The 18,595-nt window shown below is 36.9% G+C and overlaps 1 protein-coding gene across 5 annotated transcripts in view; it reads right to left on the reverse strand.

Annotated features, from left to right (window-relative positions):
- The window catches only part of NUA (nuclear pore anchor), a 165,799-nt gene that overhangs the window by 7,675 nt on the left and 139,529 nt on the right, over positions 1-18,595 (reverse strand). For 2 of the 5 annotated variants that reach the window (XM_089995210.1, XM_089995206.1), the window contains exons 46-49: positions 3,957-4,019; positions 3,220-3,406; positions 1,683-2,968; positions 1,499-1,583 (exon numbers count right to left, since the gene is read on the reverse strand). The exons of 1 other annotated variant lie outside the window; for it this stretch is intronic. In XM_089995210.1, coding sequence (XP_089851336.1) covers positions 1,533-1,583; positions 1,683-2,968; positions 3,220-3,406; positions 3,957-4,019 — 1,587 coding nt within the window. In that variant the 3' untranslated portion in view covers positions 1,499-1,532. Of the gene's footprint in view, positions 1-1,238; positions 1,584-1,682; positions 2,969-3,219; positions 3,407-3,956; positions 4,020-18,595 lie in introns of those variants that run through there. 2 more of the 5 variants (XM_089995213.1, XM_089995205.1) reach the window with 2 other exon arrangements.

The raw sequence follows: 18,595 nt of genomic DNA on the forward strand, positions 1-18,595 counted from the left end.
TCATTGATTAAGGGTTTTTTCTTTGACTTTCATTGTTTAAATTTTTTATTTTTTCATTGATTAGGGCTTTGAATCAAATTTCTTTAATTAAGATTTTAAATATTTAATTCGATTAATTTTTTTTCCTTTGATTTAGGTTTTGAATCAAATTTCTATATTTAATTTTATTAGGGTTTGAATTAAGATTTTTTATATTTAATTTTAAAGTTTATTTATGGGTTTTTGTTTATTTATGGGTTTTTGTTTATTTATGGGTTTTTATTTATTTATGATTTATTGCTTACATTTTAAAATTTTATGATTTTATTTATGCTTTTTAAATTTGTATATAAAAAAATTGAATTCTCATTTTTTCTCAAATTATAAACAATTTAAACATTTTTTCGTACTTGAAATCAATTTGAGATCCATATTTAGCGCTAAATCCAAAAAAAAATGATAAACTTTCATAATTAGATCCAATATGACACCAATTAAAGCATTTATATATCAAAACAATATAAATTTTTATTTCTCTGAAATTACCCAAATTTTAAATATTTTTAGATTTTAAATCCAATCTGAGATCTATATCCAAAGTTAAAATCAATAATAAATAAACTGCTTGAGCAAATTGAGTCTTGCAATCCAAAACAAAGTTATCCAACCCATTATCCATGTATCCAAGTTATCTGGACAATGTAAAACAATTATTGGACATAAGAAACACAACTTTCGTAAACAAGCCACTAAACATTGGACTAAGTAAATTTGTTACAAAACAGACAATGTATGTTATGACGGACCGTCCAATCTTGAGCAAGCCAGGAAACAAGCCCTTAAAGAAGAGGTGGATGTGTTGCATTATTCTTTTTGTAAAGGCAGCACGAGCCTCACAAAGAAGGCATCTAATCTTGGACTTGGATTAGGGGCAAGTGATCAATGAGGTCTTTGCCTTGGTCTTTTTGGTTCCTCAAAATGAAATAAAAATAAACAAAAGAAAGAACACTATTGGCAAGAGGTAAATAGTGTTTATATCCTTGTGACGGTGAAGGTGAAGCAATACTAGAAGTTTATACATTACGTTTCTTGTCTCTTAAGATGTTATCAAGACAAACAAAAGCGGATACATGCACGTTCTGCACAGGCTTTTCCAAATTCATAGATCGTGGAATTGAGAATCAAAAGTGGGGTAGAGTAAGCGTTTGGAAGGCAGCTAATGGAACGTAAGAGAGAAAGGAGTCTATCCGTGGGCCGACTAGATCAGAAGCATTCCCGCTTTTATGCATACAAGAAAATCCAACCAGAATTTGCTTAACTTACATTTTTCACAAGAGAATCCCTCTGTTTTAAGACGATAATGGTCATGCCTCAAGGCCAAGAACAGAATGTGGATCAGCCTATTGGAAATGAGCTTAATGTTCATATGTAGAAAACAACCATTCCCAACGGCAAAACAGGAAGAAAACAGGCATCGGCGGTAACAAGCTGCATCCAACAAACTGGTATGGCTATCAACCTGTAAGAACTATCCACACGTGAAATTAAAACGATTAACGATTTGGGGAACGGCCACGGCCACCACGTCCGCTACCAGTATCCTTCTACAGCAGCAAAATTACCACAAGTAGAGATGTCAGAAGCCTGATTTATAGATAAGGAATGATAAGCAGAAACTTGAGAGAGAGAGAGGAGAAAATAACCTTTTGACTGCCTCTTAAACCTCTACCACGACCTCTAGCAGGAGAGGGACTGGATGCAATTCCTGAACTCCTTGCAAGTGACCTTGCCTTAGCTCTCTCTGCAATATTTATTATGTTTGTACCTGTTGAGGATTCTTTTTCCTTCCTTGTTTCTGATGTATCACCAGGACTAGCTTGTATTTGCATAACAGGATCTCCTGCAGTACTTTCTGGTGCAGGCTTGGTCAGATCGGATGCACTACTTGGAACTGGGTCTTGTATTGCCGCTGGAGGATCAATGTTGGACACATCTGAGGCATTAGGAGGACTAGAAGCATCCACCTCTTTTGAATCCTGAGTAGCCACAGGTGATGTAACCTCTGAATTTCTTATACCAACAGTAGCTTCCCCTTCTTCTTCGACATCAGAACCAGCAGCACAAGACTCAGATGGTGTCTGAGACTGCTCAAGCTGGGCAAGAGTCTCATCAATCTCCTGCATTGACTCGGACACAAATTCCCCTTCTTCCCTCTCTTCATCAATTTCCATAGAAGTATCTTTAACCATCACTGCAACATTACCACCGTCAAATGAATCATTTTCATCTCCAGGTCTATCCAAAGTCTCCACAGCATCACCTGGCTCAATGTTTGTGGTCTCCAAGTCGCTGACAAGCAATGGTTCAATAGAAGACATGGCTGGCGCATTCTCAATCTCCATGTTTCCATCCTTTGGAGGATCAAAGATCTCCAGCTCACTTGAATCAGGAGGAACGTCATCTGAGACAGATAGTGGCAGCTCAGGATTTTCAGACAAAACTTGGCTAGCATTATCATCTGCATCCTCTTGACAGGAATCAGCATATTTAGACTTTTTGGCATGCTGCTGTGTAAGTCCTTCTTGCAAATCAGATGAAGAGGAATCCACCACACGTTTCCTAGCTGACATTGTTGTCACTTCATTAAGTTCAGCATCAACAGATACAGATCTACTTTCCTCCAAATTGTTGTCCCCCTCTATTTCAGGCACCTCCGTGTCAGCAACGGGTTCAGATTGCTCTAGATGGGACAATATCTCAGAGGTGGGTTCAGACCGCTCACGATGGAGCTCTCTGACAGAGGGATGCACAGATTGATCTACTCCCAACTGAGGCCTGATTAATTTTCTCCCCGCTCTACGTGTTTCTACACCAGGCTTTGGAACACTAGATCTATCACTCTTTTCATCAGCATCTTTTAATGGTGTAGCATGGCTTGAAGTAGGAGGTACTGGTTGGCTAGTTGAGGCTAGAGAGCCAACAAGCCGACCTGCCAAGAAAATTCATGTGCCAAATTAAATGAAATGAAAAAAAAAGAAAGGTTATCCAAATGCAACAGTAAAAATTCCTTCTTGTCAAGTTTCCGTTTCATTAAAATAAATAAACAAATGCAGGAAAAAGCAGAATGTAAATGCAAAAAACATCGGAATATAAAAAGAAATTCAACAGCAGCAGCGAAAGAAGTCATTTACATCAAGAAGTTTTAATTGCAACAAAATTCCAGGGTCGAAGCAAACAAACCAGTTCTACCATCATTGTTGGTGGCTAAGTCCACATGTACAGATGAGGTACTTGAAACACGAGCAGTAGCACCATCACTAAAAACTAAATTTGCAGCCTCCTCAACTTGATCCACAGAGTGCAAGTAGCTAGCCATCTTCTCATCTAACTCTGCGTCTGAGGTTAGCTGCACCGTTGAAACTCCACTCTGTAGAAGATCCAAATTAGAAAAAGAAATATACGCTTGTATAAAAAGCCATAAGACTAAAAGGTCCCAATATCACATCTTTCGCTACACATGCTACAGGCATGGCCCAAGCTTTCATCAGCCAAACCTTGTTACCTAAAAAAATAAATGAGTGTGACACAAACCCCTGTGCCTTATCCTTTTAGTAAAAGACTACAAATAGCGTTGAAACATGCCAAAGGATGTGCATATATACCATGTCAGTCACCGAAAATAAGCTTGCAGTGAGCCAATCCAGATCTCAAGCTGACTAATCTTTTTTCACAGCTCAGGACTACGACCAAGCCAGCCTTGCTGGCCCACTTCCAAAATGTCATTACAAGCTCCTAGTCTTTAATCAGATAAAAACTGTTCTACCATACATCAAGATGGAAATAATGTGCATATAAAGCTAGAAACATTAACCAAGGCTCTTTATGACCACCTCATACAATTTAGTACATGGATTTACCGTTTCCATTGAATTTAACAATTTGATCAACATAATGCAAAAAGTGACATATATGCATACCTCAATAAGACTCTCTCTTCGGTGCTTATGCTTATCAAGTTCCTCTACCAGTTCCTTTTTAGCCTGCAGTTGATTGATGAAAGAAAACAACCTAAAGCCGCAGGAACAAACATTGAAACTATCCACCCCACATAAAAGTATTAACTCAGGAGAGAATAGTTCGGGAAACAATTTAACCCTCAGTTAAAGTAACATGAAAGAGAATGACAATATGTCACATAGAAACTCATAACAGCAGGTTGTATTAGGATCTGATACTTGGCGACTCAACGTCGACATCAATACTTCTAGAAAGTTCAGCTTTTAGTTTGAGTGGTCACCAAGTTCTTCATGATGAACCTTTAAGTTTTTCCTTTTGTGGATACAAATATACTTCTTACAATTAATTTTGTCTAAAGATTACAAGCATTTCAATAATGCACAAACCATATTTTATGCCTCTTTGAGCCATCAAAGAAAATTATGGAACAAGATATATGCATTATTAATTTGAAAAAGTCTCTATGCAGATGAAATTCAAAATATCTTACATTTTTCATGTGTGTCAACATATAAAATACATAATTAACTTTTTACACCGTGATGTTGGTGACATTACTTACCTGTGTCCAACACTGGACATATCCTTGTTTGGGTAACATAGGCAATTGTGACCATATTGATAGTTAAGACTGAAGTTACACACATAAAATCCATTCTTTACAACATTGAACGATTGGCACATATCCAGCTTCGTCTATCATAATCAATATCAGGAAAATAAGGCAACATATAAAGCATCAAATCCTTGTCGAATTAGGAAGAAACACCCTGCTATCTGAGACAGATGGATTAGATGGCAACTGTGGCCATATCAACATTGAAAGCTAAAATCCAACACGAGGTTATGGTTAGACCGACACAGAACTTCCATAAAGCATGGCATGTTCATTAGCAAGTTAAAGGAAACCAACTGGCAGATAGATATTATAACAATAAATATCACTGAAAATAAAAGCAAATCTCTATTCGCTTGGGTATAACAGGACAAATATCTTCAATACATTGATAACAATACACAACAATGTCATAGAGTTTGATAGAATAATATCAGACCTATTACAGGGCGAATTTCCAAAACAACAGCGGATTTTGGTAAGAGTGCTATAGTCGTGGAAGTTTGCCAACTTAAAAGAATTCTTGTACTTAGTACATTGTGTTTTCAAAGTCTTGAATAGTTTTTCACTTCCCTAAATTCTTAAAAGGTCCTTTGTAAACATATACCCCAGCAAAGCAACTATTTTTACATTCACCCAAGAATATCTCCAAATCAAGAAATTGTCCATATTGATGTTGGTGACCATGGTGCAAAAAACACACAAAACTGACTGGAAAAAAAAAGCAGCAACATACTGTTAAGTGTTTATCAAGAACAGAATTATTAATAATACTTTACGAATTGACTGTTACACCATCCGCCACTTGTTAATACAAGTGGCCTAACAACAAAAAATTCAGTGACATCGATCTGATTCCAACATTATGTTGATGAAGAAAACCAGCAGGATGGTCCAAAATTTTTACTATCACTTCCATATTGTTGACTGATCCACTATTCATTTCCGCATGACACAGAGTACATACAAATATATGCACTTTTTTTCTTAATTACCCACACATACATTCACTTACCCATGTATGTACATGCATACATTGCATAATAAGGTCAGCAAGCATTTTTCTTGGAAAATTTTGTAAGTGGCATTTCATGCTAAATTCATGGAACATTTAAAATATATAAAATAAAAATTTAGAAGAGAAAGATTTTTGAGGAATGTATTCAAGAAATGACAGTAATAACATCTCGACATTTTCATTTAAAATATTTTTATCTTCCAAGATATCTTTGGAGTTAATTCCATTTTTTTATTCTAGAAAGATGTGTGTGTGTGCGTGTGTATATATATATATATATATATATATATATATATATATATATATATATATATGTCACAGATATCGGCGATATTTTCAAACTATCACAATATTATCGTTGTATTTTCAGCAAACGCTATTATAGGTTTTTATCACTACATTTTGAAAATATCTCCAATTTGATTATATCGAAATAATATCACAAGAATATCATGATATTCTCATTATAATATAACGATATTATTGATTATTGTTACTGTTTTTATTTATTTTCTACATCTTAAATGTGTTTTTCTTCTTTATTTTGCATTTCTATGTTTTTTTAGTATATATGTATTTCATTATCAAAACATGATGTTTTCTTATTTTTTTATTTCTATATAATTTTTATTATTTTATGCCCCAAGATTTATCACCAAACCTATAATATTGTGAGAAGTAGCCTCACCGAGATATAGCCGATACCGATATTTGTGACTAGGATATATATATAAACTCAGCCTAACTCCTAGTTTGCTGGTTCTTGAGTCTCTTCATTTGGTTAATCCAAGAAATAGACGAGCAGGGCTGAGTTGTGTTAAAAATATATATACATACGTATATATATATATATATATATATATATATATATATATATACATGTCTATATATAAAAATATGTAATTCTTTTGCAATACCTGATAAGGGTATTTTTGTCTTTTTACATAGTTGTTTTATATAAACAACTATTTATTAATTAGGTTATTTTATCTTTTTTATTTTTTGTAATTTTCCTTTCTAATACCCTTTTTGAACACGCATTGGGGGTCCCACGTAGAGTCGTTGGGACCAGTCACAAATGAGACCGTTGGGGGCTCCCAACGTCTCTATGGGGAGCCCCCAATGGCTCTATCTTTTGCTCTTTTGTTGTACAAATAGGGGTCATTCCCCCTTTGTATTAGTATGCCTTTCAAGGCCCATTCCAATAAATATTCCATTATTTTTTCATAATTATGTAGCCTTTTTAGGCTTTCATATTGTTCCTTTGTGGACTTCTTGTTTGAATGTCGTAGTGTTTGTCAATTATTGGACTTTGTGAATGCTTGAGCATTCTTGGGTTACACTTCCGCCTATTTCCTTACATGGTATCAAAGCTAAGTCTCTAGAAGAATAGTTCGTGTGTTGTGTCATCACGGTGGTCACCTCGAAAAGTGTGTCAAAGTTTGGATTCAAAGAAAGAATTTACCCAGTATGTATCACATACTTTTTAAAAGGTGTCTCTTGTATAATTTATCTCATGCATTATGCATGAGAAAAAACTTATTTTCTTGATCATTATATATATATATATATAAGGATACTTTTGTAATTTTTTTTTGGATTCTCTACTTTAAATATTTACGGCATGCATTTACAAATGTAATTAAAATATAGTAGCAGCTTGCTAAACATGTTAAAAATGAATAGTTTTTTAAAGAAATTATTAAATCTTGTGTGTAAGCATATTTCCATAAAACATTTGTTTAATTATGCATATTGTCATAAAAATTACATTTTACAAGAATATATGATTTTCCTTTAAAATATTAAATATTATGCTTTTCATATTGCTAATTCCCTTGTTGTATGCATTTGGTTTTATCATAATAATTATTGGTAATCATTATGAATTTTATGAGTTACTTAAAATTTTAGAAACTTGTATGAAGTACACCTTATGTCATCATGTTTTCTTTAACTCTTTGGTAATATCATGAATATTTTGCATATTGACATGTTCATGTCTCATATTTTATGTGATTTCAATGGTTGACTTTAAGATGTTTCTCTCATTATGCGAAAATAATTCTTTGAAAAACATTCTCGATTGATTACGCTTGAGAATGATCTTAGATATTTGTATTCATCTTTATTTGACTTTTATATAGAAAGTAAATCTTGTATTAGATGCTTTGAATGCATTTTATATTGTTAATTCATTTTCTCTAATAATGTGTTATAGTCACACAAAAATAGATTGAATTATGAATTATGTTTGGCAGAATTTCATAGCTTCTATATAACCTATGTGTGTAAAACACGAAAAAAAAATAACTTGGATTCGGGTCGGATCCGTACCCAATGGAAGGCACCGCCTCTCGTGCCCTTTAAGGACAGCGAGGCAAGGGGGGAGGTTTCTCGAAACCTCCTTCCCCTCGTCTCTCCTGCCCTCTCGTTCTCTCTGCACTCTCCCCCTCTTGTCTCTCTCTCGGTTCCGATCCTCTCCGGCGCCAGCCCGGAGACCCCTGTCAACCCGCCGCCGCCTGCGACCCTCCGTCTGACCGCTGACAACCCCGAAGCTCCTCCGGCGACCGCCCAGATACACCTCTTCTCCTCTCCTTCCCCTTTTCTTTTCTTTTCTTCTCCCCCCTTTTTCTTTCCTTTTTCCTCCCTCTCGCTGCCTCGGTCCCGCAACAGTCCGATAGAAAGGGGTCAGGAAGCCCCCCCCCCCCCACACCTTTTCGTTCTCATAAGATTTTTCGGCAGGGGCCTTTGGCCCCTGCCTCCTTTTTCCTCTCAAAAACGTCCCCTGTCTCGTTTCCCTGTTAAGCAGGCCCAACAGGGGCCATTGGCCCCTGCCTCCTCTCCCAAAAGCTGCAGGGGGGACCGTCGCCCCCCCCCCCCCCTCTACTCATTTTCCCAGAAGGGAGTGGCCGATGGCCCTTGCCCTTTTTACTTTTCCAGCAAGGGCCATCGGCCCCTGCCCTTCATCTCATTCCAGCAGGGGCCCATGGCCCCCTGCACCTGTTATTTTGGAGGCAAGGGTCGATGGGCCCTGCCCCGTCCTTTTTTTTTTCAGGTTGGCTGAGAAGGTTGGCCCCAGCCCTGTGTATCGAAGAAGTCGAGTCTTCTCCTTACCTTTGCTTTTCGTCTTGGTTGAATGTTAATATCGTATATTTGTAGTTGCAACGGATCCCGCTCCGCGACCCGAGCCGTCAATTGCTTACACCTGCAAACGCAAGCAAGCTTGCAACTCTCCAAGGTAGGAGAAGATTACACAGAAGACTTGGACAATTGAATTGAGTTCAATTAACTAAAAAGGACAATTAAATAAATATATATGCATATATATTTATACGAGTACGCATTTAACTCAAGGACGCGGTTTCGCGATCCTTGTCCTTTACTTTCTGTCATGTCTTTCATTTGCCACCGCGCTTTGCACCTATGTTTCGCTCACGCAATCTTGCTTTCAGTCTTTACTTTGTCGTAGCTCGTTGTGCCCAGGCTTTGCATTTGCACTCCTACTTACAGTCTTTACTTTGACGTCGTGCTTTGCGCCCAGGATCCTGCTTTTGCAAATGTTTCGTTAATGTCTTGCCATTGCAGATGACACTCAGGTTTTCCCTCATTGCATGTACTATAAATGTATCATCGTGGAAGATGCAAGAGACATTTACCGCTCTCCCTCTTGCAACAAGAGTTGAGTCGGGAGCTTAGTGATACATCCTCGTCTAAGGAGAGGGATCATGATTTTCGAGCGAGCAGTCCTGCAAAGTTGACTTGAGCGAACTTCTTAGCGGGGGTTCCGTTAAGAAACCCATATCCCATCTATCGAGGCTGGTATCGAGTCATGCGAGACATGTAAATACCACAATAGCGGATGAGATTCTAGAAAATCGCATGCCAAATGTGGTACAAACTGTTGGCTGTTTCAAAAGATAAATAATGTCAAAAGTAAAGTTTGAGAAACATTACATCTTTGTGAAACACTTCTGTTGAGGCTCCTATTGAGGAGTTATACCCCTTTCATCCTAGAGTACTTGTAGTCGTGCACTACACGCTAGTACTGTGATGATCGGATGAGACGGTCGTGCGACCTCGAACTATGCTAAATACACATTGCAGTAATCACATAAAATGGTGACTGATTGCCTTCACAGGCTAGATGCTCGAGTGGTTGAAAGACCACAGCATAGGATGGGTCGTTAGTTAAGAAACACCTAACACACCCATTCGCTTCTTGTTATCTGACAAGGGAGAGGATGGATCGGTACAAAACTCAAATGGACAGGTTGTTAACAACCACCCCACGGGCAAAGATCCGACCCCCCTTGGAGTTACGGTAAGAGACTACCAGACATTATCCTAGGTAGTAGATCCCATGGACTTCTGCAGAAGTTGGATGTATCCGTTGTCAAGTACCTGCCTTTGGGGAATCCTCTCTCGGCTAAAGTCGTCCCCTTAGGAGCGGACTCAACTAGCTATTCGGGTTATTGAAAATACATAGAATAACAGACGCCCGAACTAGTCTCAGTTGTTTTTATGTTTTGTCTGCGCGTACTCGCAGGTCAGTAATATCGAAACATAAAGTCTGTTCACACTGGTTGATGGGTCATGAGACTTGCTTATTGTGTAGTAGTTCACAACTTACAATCAAATGAATCGTCATGCTGCGTTTGACAGTTGCACTGCTTACTTGCTTTGAACTGCCTACCTGCTTTGAGCTGCTTACCTGCTTTGAACTGCCTACCTGTTTTGAACGGCTTACCTATTTAACTACATATCTGCTTTAAACTGCTTAACATACTGAATTAAATGTACTTAATTCAATTTCCTGTAGCCTCTCTTGTGCACCTACTATTTTCGCAAAACTAACTCATTCTATGGGTACAAGTGATGATTAGATACACCACGAACGATGGCACGATGGCTTCAAGATTTCCTCTTCATGCTCTTAGCTCGCGTCCTAGACGTTTTTGGGGTTTTGTAACAGATTTTTCTTGGGATATCCGAATTTTATACTATTTGGGAACTTCTTTTAATGGAAGTGGTTTTTCCAAGTGTTTTGCAAGTAGCATGGATTGTGAGTTTTGATTTTTTTAGCTAACGTGCCCAAAGTTGTCAGCTTGCCTTTCTGAATTTAACAAAAGAATATTCTTTCGCTGATTTCATAAACAAACTCTGAAGGAAAGAGATTTTTTCTAGTCTCTAGCTTGTTTTCTGAAAGGTTCGCAAGTTTCAAAGTTTGGGGCGTCACAATGTGGCTATGAGTTATTAGATCATCTTATTACTTCAAGTATTCATGATTGATAGTAATTATGTTTACCTTTGAGATTTTAAAAGGTTCTTCTAAGAACTTTATATGTATTATTTCCTTAATATTACATGTTTTGTTTGTCTCATAGTAGACTTTTGGTGTTAAAATTATTAGATCTTTTTTATGTAATGTGCCCAAGTACATCTATTCCTTATCGGTGAAATTTTTTTGAGGAATTGATTATGTTAAGCAAGATTTTTTTTTATTGAAAAGGTTGTCATAAGACATATTGTTATGCATATAATTGCACTTTTTCTAACATTGGTCATCTACCATTATTGGTTTTTTCGAAGTCAAACTGTTTTTTCATATCAGTTCCTTTTATGAGCTCACCTATTTGGAAAATTATTTCCGTGAGTATTTATTGCCTTCTTATGGCATTTGTGTTGTCCTTTTTATGCCTCTTATCTAAGTGTTATCATATGTAGACAAGAGATGTTTGTTCACACCATCGTATGTATTTTTAGCCCATTGTTGGCTTTATATTCTTATTATAGTCACTAATACACTTGTTTTTAAGTATCATTATATGTAGACAAGAGAAGTTTATTCACACCTTCATGTATGATTTTTAACCCATTGTTGGCTTTGTACTCTTGTTCTAGTCGTTGATACACTTGTTTCTAAGTGTCATTATCTTCATGTGAGATTTCTAACCCATTGTTGGCTTTATACTCTTGTTCTAGTAGCTGATACACTTGATCCTTAGTGTTATTCTATGTAGACAAGAGTTGTTTATTCATACCTTCATGCACGATTTTTAGCCCTTTGTTGGCATTATGCTCCTATTCTAGTCGTTGATACACTAGTTTTAAGTGTCATTATATGTAGACAAAAGGTGTTTATACACACCTTCATATGTGTTTTTGGCCCTTTAGTGGCATTGTATTTATGCTCTTTTTCTAGTCGTTGTTAAAATGTAAACTGTAATATATATATATTATATTTTCTTTTATTATTTTCTTTTTCTATTTTTCTTTATTTTCTTTTTTAGCATCTAGTTCAATAAAAACTAGACATTTGATCCAGTCAAGTTCCTGTTGGAACTTGACTGCGCAAATAGTTGTTGGACTGTAGTCCAACAGTTATAATAAATGTAGTTGGACTATAGTCCAACAGCTATAATAATAAATGTTGTTGGACTGTAGTCCAACAACTATATTAAGAGACGTTGGAATCCAACGTCTCTTTTGGAGAGCTCAAAATGAGCTCTCCTCTCTCTCCCACTTTTTTGTATATATAGGGGTGAACCCCTTCAATGTAAATGACCATGCTTCTTAAGCATTTTGTTCATGAATAAAGTATTATTTATTTTTCAAGTGTTCTTCCTTTTATACCTTTTCAAGGGTCATGCTTGTAGTGTCTCCAATAGACACTTGTTTGTGAGTTATTTGTGCATTTGTTGAAAACCACCATTTCATTACATGGTATCAGAGCTACGAAATCCTTAGATCTTGAAGTGCTCCCGCCTCGATTTCCGTGCCACATTTACAAAAAGTGTTTCATCACCTTGTTCTTGGCTCAAGAAGATTTGTTTGAAGAAAGGCGAACTCGTGCTACAAAAAATTTTGGTTTTGTATCCTCTCTTATTCCTTTGTCTACTCTTTTTTTTTCTTTTTTTTTTCTCTCTCCTCCTATTTATTCCTCTCTTACCCTTGTAAAAGATGGATGACAATGATAAGATCACCATCATTCCTATGAAGCTAAATGATACTAACTATGTAATGTGGGTTTCGATTATGAAGCACCACATTTGGGGAAAAGGTTTATGGGGTATAGTGGATGGTTCCGATTTGGAACCTAAACTATCTCTTACCAAGAAAGAGGGTAATAAAGAGGTTCCTCTAACGGAAGAAGAGAAGAGTAAGGCGTTAGCCACATATGAAAAGAAATGGAAAGAATGGAGGATAGGGCATGCAAAAATTATGTCATGGCTCATCAATAGCATAGACATTAAAAAATGCTCTAGTCTAGCTAAGTTTGAGCATGCCGATAAGCCTTGGGAATACCTCAAAAACATCTATTCCCTTAAAGATATTGCACATGTATGCAATTTACAAGATAAAGTTCGGACAATGACTCAAAAAGATAAAACTATTCGAGAATATTATAATGAGTTGTCCGAGCTTTGGGAAGAGTTGGCTCTTCTTGAGCCCAAATGGCATTGTGCCGAAGACATCGAGCTTCGCCAAAAGCAACTCGATATGGAACATTTCTATCAATCTGTGAATGGTCTAAGGCCGGAGTTTGAATCCACCAAATCGGCTCTTTTACATCGTGGAAAAATTCCTTCTATTGTTGATACTATAGAAGAGCTCACTATGGAGGAAAATAGACTTAGAAAAAATACTCCAAAAGTTGATGATGACTCCGTTTTAGCTGTATCTAGACCGGGGAATCATACTCGTACTTACAAGCCGCCTCATTTTGGAAGGCAAAACGGCGACTTTGATAAAAGAAAAGTTATTTGTCATCATTGTCATGAACCGGGGCACTATAGGCCTCAATGTCCACAGTTAAAAAGAAGAGAAGAGAAAAGAGTTGCATCTGTTGAATCTGAGTCAAAAGATCAAGATGCACCTGTGTCTATGGCTCAACTGATGAAAATCCTTCAACCTCTTCTCAAAGGGGTATCCTCCTCAACTGAAGCCTCAACTGGAGCGGCAGTTGCATCTTTCTCCGGTCCAGGTAATTTCCTTGGCTTTTAGATTCTGGTGCTTCTTTTCATATGACCCCAAATGTTAATAGTCTATCCGAATGTCTTAAAAATAACTCAAGTGTGTCAAAGGTTTTTACAGTCGATGGCACATCTCTCGAAGTAAAAGGAATAGGATGTTTTGAAAATCTTCAAAAATCCAAAAGACTTTTTATCCCAGAAGTTAGATATATCCCTAAACTTAATTTGAATCTCTTATCTGTCTTGCAAATATCTGATTATGGATGTAATATCTCCTTCTCTTCATATGGTTGTTGGGTACAGGATCGCCAGTCAGGGAAGCTGATTGGGGAAGGCCATAGAAAAGGAGGACTTTATTACATGGACTTTTTGGAATTACCCAAGAATGCATTTTGTTATAATATTCAAAAATTAGAATTGGATTTATGGCACAAAAGGCTTGGCCATCCTCATATGTCTAAAATTCAATATTTTCTAAGTTTGGAAAAATTTTGTAGTTATGAAAATTTTTCTTGTAAAGACTGCATTCTTGGCAAAATGAAAAGGTTACCATTTCTTAGTAGAACTTTTGTTTCCTCACGACCACTTGAGCTAATACATTCGGATGTTTGGGGCCCCGCACCAGTAATTTCCAAAGGTGGTTATACATATTATGTCATTTTTGTTGATGACTTTTCTAGACATACTTGGATTTATTTTCTTAAACATAAATCTGATGTCTTTGCTAACTTCCTAATATTTCATAAAATGGTTAAAAATAAGTTTTAAAATGATATTTCTGTTTTTCGCACTGATTCAGGGGGAAAATTTATGTCCAACGAATTCAAAGACTATCTCAATTAAATGGTATTACACATCAAAGATCATGTCCACACACTCCACAACAGAATGGCTTAGCCGAACGCAAACATCGGCACATTATGGAAACTACTAGGACATTGCTAATTGCAAATCAAGTTCCAAAAAGTTTTTGGGCTGAAGCGGTCCTAACGGCCACCTACCTCATTAATAGGATGCCATCTTCCTCATTAAAGAATACAACTCCAATAGAAAAGCTTGTTAATTTAACTCCAGATTATTCTAGATTAAGAGTCTTTGGATGCAAATGTTTTGTTTTCGCCAACAGAAATGACAAACTCTCTCCTCGTGCAATCCCATGTGCCTTTTTAGGATATGCTGATAATAAAAAAAGCTACAGGTGTTTCGATTTTCAAAATGACAAATTATATGTGTCAAGAAATGTAGCTTTTTGGAAAAAGAAAGCTTCTTTGAATTTGAAAAATCCAAGGATGTCACTGAATACTCGTTTTTAATTGATCCAACTTCAAAATCCAATGAATGTGATGTTGGATGTGACCTTGACAATGATCAAAGTCCTATTGTTGTTGAAAATGATGATAATGAAGAGCAAATCCATAGGGATGTTAGTCTACAATATTCAAGACGTAGAGAGCAAAATCTTCCATGTGCATTACAAAAATACTCTGAAGTCTCACCTAGAAGAACGTCTAGAATCTCTAAACCTCCAGAAAAAATTGTGTCTTATGAATCTTTTTCACCCACGTATAGGGCCGCCATTACATTAATACAATCATATGTTGAACCATCATCTTATTCTCAAGCAAAAAATTATATAGAATGGATAGAAACCATGAAAAAAGAATTGGATGCACTAGAAAAGGCCAATACTTGGACGATACAAGATATTCCTCCGGGTAAGAAACCTATAGGTTGTAGGTGGGTATACAAAGTCAAAACCAAAAGTGATGGGACCCTGGAAAGATATAAGGCCCGTTTAGTAGAAAAAGGATATGCCCAAGAGTATGGTATCGATTATGAAGAAACATTTGCTCATGTGGCCCGTATGACCACTGTTAGAACTTTAATAGCCTTGGCCTCCATTAGAACATGGTCAATCTTTCAATTAGATGTCAAAAATGCTTTCCTGAATGGGAATCTCGTTGAAGAAGTATACATGGAAGCCCCACCTGGTATTAGTATCCCTGAGGGTAAAGCTCTTCGTCTAGAAAAAGCTCTTTATGGTCTTAAACAGGCTCCAAAAGCCTGATATGACCGGATTTAGTCATGTTATGCTTGATATTGGTTTTCAACCTTGTTTAACTGACACTGCTTTGTTTGTTAAGAAATCTGATGCAGGCATCATTATTCTTCTTCTCTGTGTGGACGATATGATCATCACCGGAGGCGACAAACAGGGAGTTGCAAATATCAAATCTCTTCTTAAAACTCACTTTGAAATGACTGACTTAGGTTTATTAAGATATTTTTTAGGCATTGAAGTTGCTTATTCCCCTCGGGGGTATTTGATATCTCAATCTAAATTTGCTCTTGATATCGTTTTTAGGTCTGGAATTACAGATGATAAGAAAGTAGACACTCCAGAAGTTGTCAATGTTAAAATGAAAATTGATGATGGAGAACTTCTTGATGATCCTACTCCTTATAGACAGCTTGTTGGAGCTCTTTCTTATCTTTCCATTACTAGGCCAGATATAACTCATGCGGTTCATACAGTCAGTCAGTTTCAGCATGCTCCCACCTCCGTGCACATGGGAGCGATTTTGCGTATTATTAGATACTTAAAATCCTCTCTTTCACGAGGACTCTTCTTGTCTGCTTCATCTTCCTTAAATTTAATTGCATATACTGATGCTGACTGGGGAGGTGATCCCAATAATAGACACTCAACTACAGGTTTTTGTGTGTTCCTAGGTGAAACCTTAATTTCGTGGAAGTGCAAGAAGCAGCAGAAAGTCTCACTTTCCTCCACCGAAGCTGAATACAGAGTCATGGCAACCACCACTATGGAGGTTGTTTGGCTCAGACGATTGCTAGCGAATATGGGAGCTAAAGCAACGCAAGCTTCAAAGATGTGCTGTGACAACAAAAGTGCGATCTACATTGCAAGCAACTGGACATTCCATGAGCGCACTAAACACATTGAGATGGACTGTCACTATGTCAGAGAGGAATACTTACATGGAACCATTGATATGCCATATGTTACATCAGAATATCAATTAGCAGAATTCTTCACCAAGCCTCTCGCTGCTCCCAGATTTCACTTCCTCTTAGACAAACTTTCGCTCATTGTACCGTAAGTTTGAGGGGGAGTGTTAAAATGTAAACTGTATATATATATATATATATATATATATATATATATATATTATTTAATATTATTATATTTTCTTTTATTATTTTCTTTTTCTATTTTTCTTTATTTTCTTTTTTAGCATATGGTTTATAGGCTTGGTATATAAGGAGGTTTATGACAAGTTGGATACCAAAGAAGGCGAGAAGGATATTTATAGGCTTGCAAAGATGAGAGATAGGAAATCGAAGGAGTTGGGTATGGTTAGATGTATCAAAGATGAAACGCAAAGGGTTTTAGTCAAAGATGAGGAGATTAAGGAGAGATGGAAAGATTATTTTGATAAGCTATTTAATGATAGTCATGCTCAAGATCTTGGAGACTTCTCCATTCCTTTTCATGAGATAAATCGTGACTTCAGGCGCAAGATTCAAAAGAAAGAAATTGCAGAGGCATTGAAGAAAATGAAATCAAGAAGGGCAGTTGGCCCAGATGGTATACCTATCGAAGCTTGGAAATGCTTGGGAGAGAAAGGTTTAGAATGGTTGACAAATCTTTTTAACTTGATTTGGCGAACAAATAAGATGCCTAATGAGTGGAGGAAGAGTACTTTGGTGCCTTTATATAAGAATAAGGGTGATATACAAGATTGCATAAACTATCGTGGTATAAAACTCATGAGTCATACTATGAAACTTTGGGAGAGGGTGATTGAGTCTAGGTTGAGGAAGGTTGTCATGATATCGGAGAATCAATTTGGTTTTATGCCTGGAAGATCAACTATGGAAGCTATACATCTTCTTAGACAACTTATTGAAAGATATAGAGAGAGGAACAAAGATTTGCATATGGTTTTTATTGATTTAGAGAAGGCATACGATAGAGTACCTAGGGACGTTCTCTGGTGGACAATGATGAAGAAAGGTGTTTCTCTCAAGTACATTAGTATAATTAAAGATATGTATGAAGGAGTAGTAACCAATGTCCGCACTTGTGGAGGGGTGACAACCAATTTTCCGATAATGGTTGGGTTACATCAAGGATCTGCTTTAAGCCCTTTCCTATTTGCGATAGTGATGGATGAGCTTACGAGATCAATTCAAGAAAATGTACCGTGGTGTATGTTGTTTGCTGATGATATTGTTTTGATTGATGAGTCTAGAGCTGGGGTTAATGCTAAGTTAGAATTATGGAGACAGACATTGGAAGCTAGAGGTTTTAAGTTGAGTAAGAGTAAGACTGAATATATGGAATGTCGGTTTAGTAAGCAACGAAGTAGGGATGGGAGTGTAGTGAAGCTTGGTGAGCAAGATATACCGGTGAATGATTATTTCAAATATTTGGGATCCATCATTCAAAAGTATGGAGAAATTGATGGAGATGTAAATCATAGGATAAAGGTTGGGTGGATGAAATGGAAAAGTGCTACTGGAGTGCTGTGCGATCGTAGAATGCCATTGCGGTTGAAGGGAAAGTTTTATAGGACGACTATTAGACCCGCTTTACTATATGGTACGGAATGTTGGGCTGCCAAGAGACATCATATTCAAAAAATGAGTGTAGCTGAGATGCGGATGCTTAGATGGATGTGTGGAAATACAATAAAAGATAAGATTCGGAACGAAGAGATACGTAAGAAGGTACGTGTTGCACCCATTGAAAATAAGATGCGAGAGAATCGTTTACGGTGGTTTGGACATATTCGGCGAAGGCCTAATGATGCTCCAGTTAGAAGGTTGGAGAAATGGGAAAATATATTAGTTAAAAGAGGTCGGGGTAGGCCTAGGAAGACTTGGATGGAGATGATAGGAAAGGATATGAATGCTTTGAACCTCACCGAGGACATGGTGTTGGATAGAAATGATTGGAGGAAA

This window comes from Nuphar pumila, chromosome 2 (genome assembly GCF_984573655.1).
Source record: "Nuphar pumila chromosome 2, dmNupPumi1.hap1.1, whole genome shotgun sequence".
Classification (NCBI taxonomy): domain Eukaryota; kingdom Viridiplantae; phylum Streptophyta; class Magnoliopsida; order Nymphaeales; family Nymphaeaceae; genus Nuphar; species Nuphar pumila.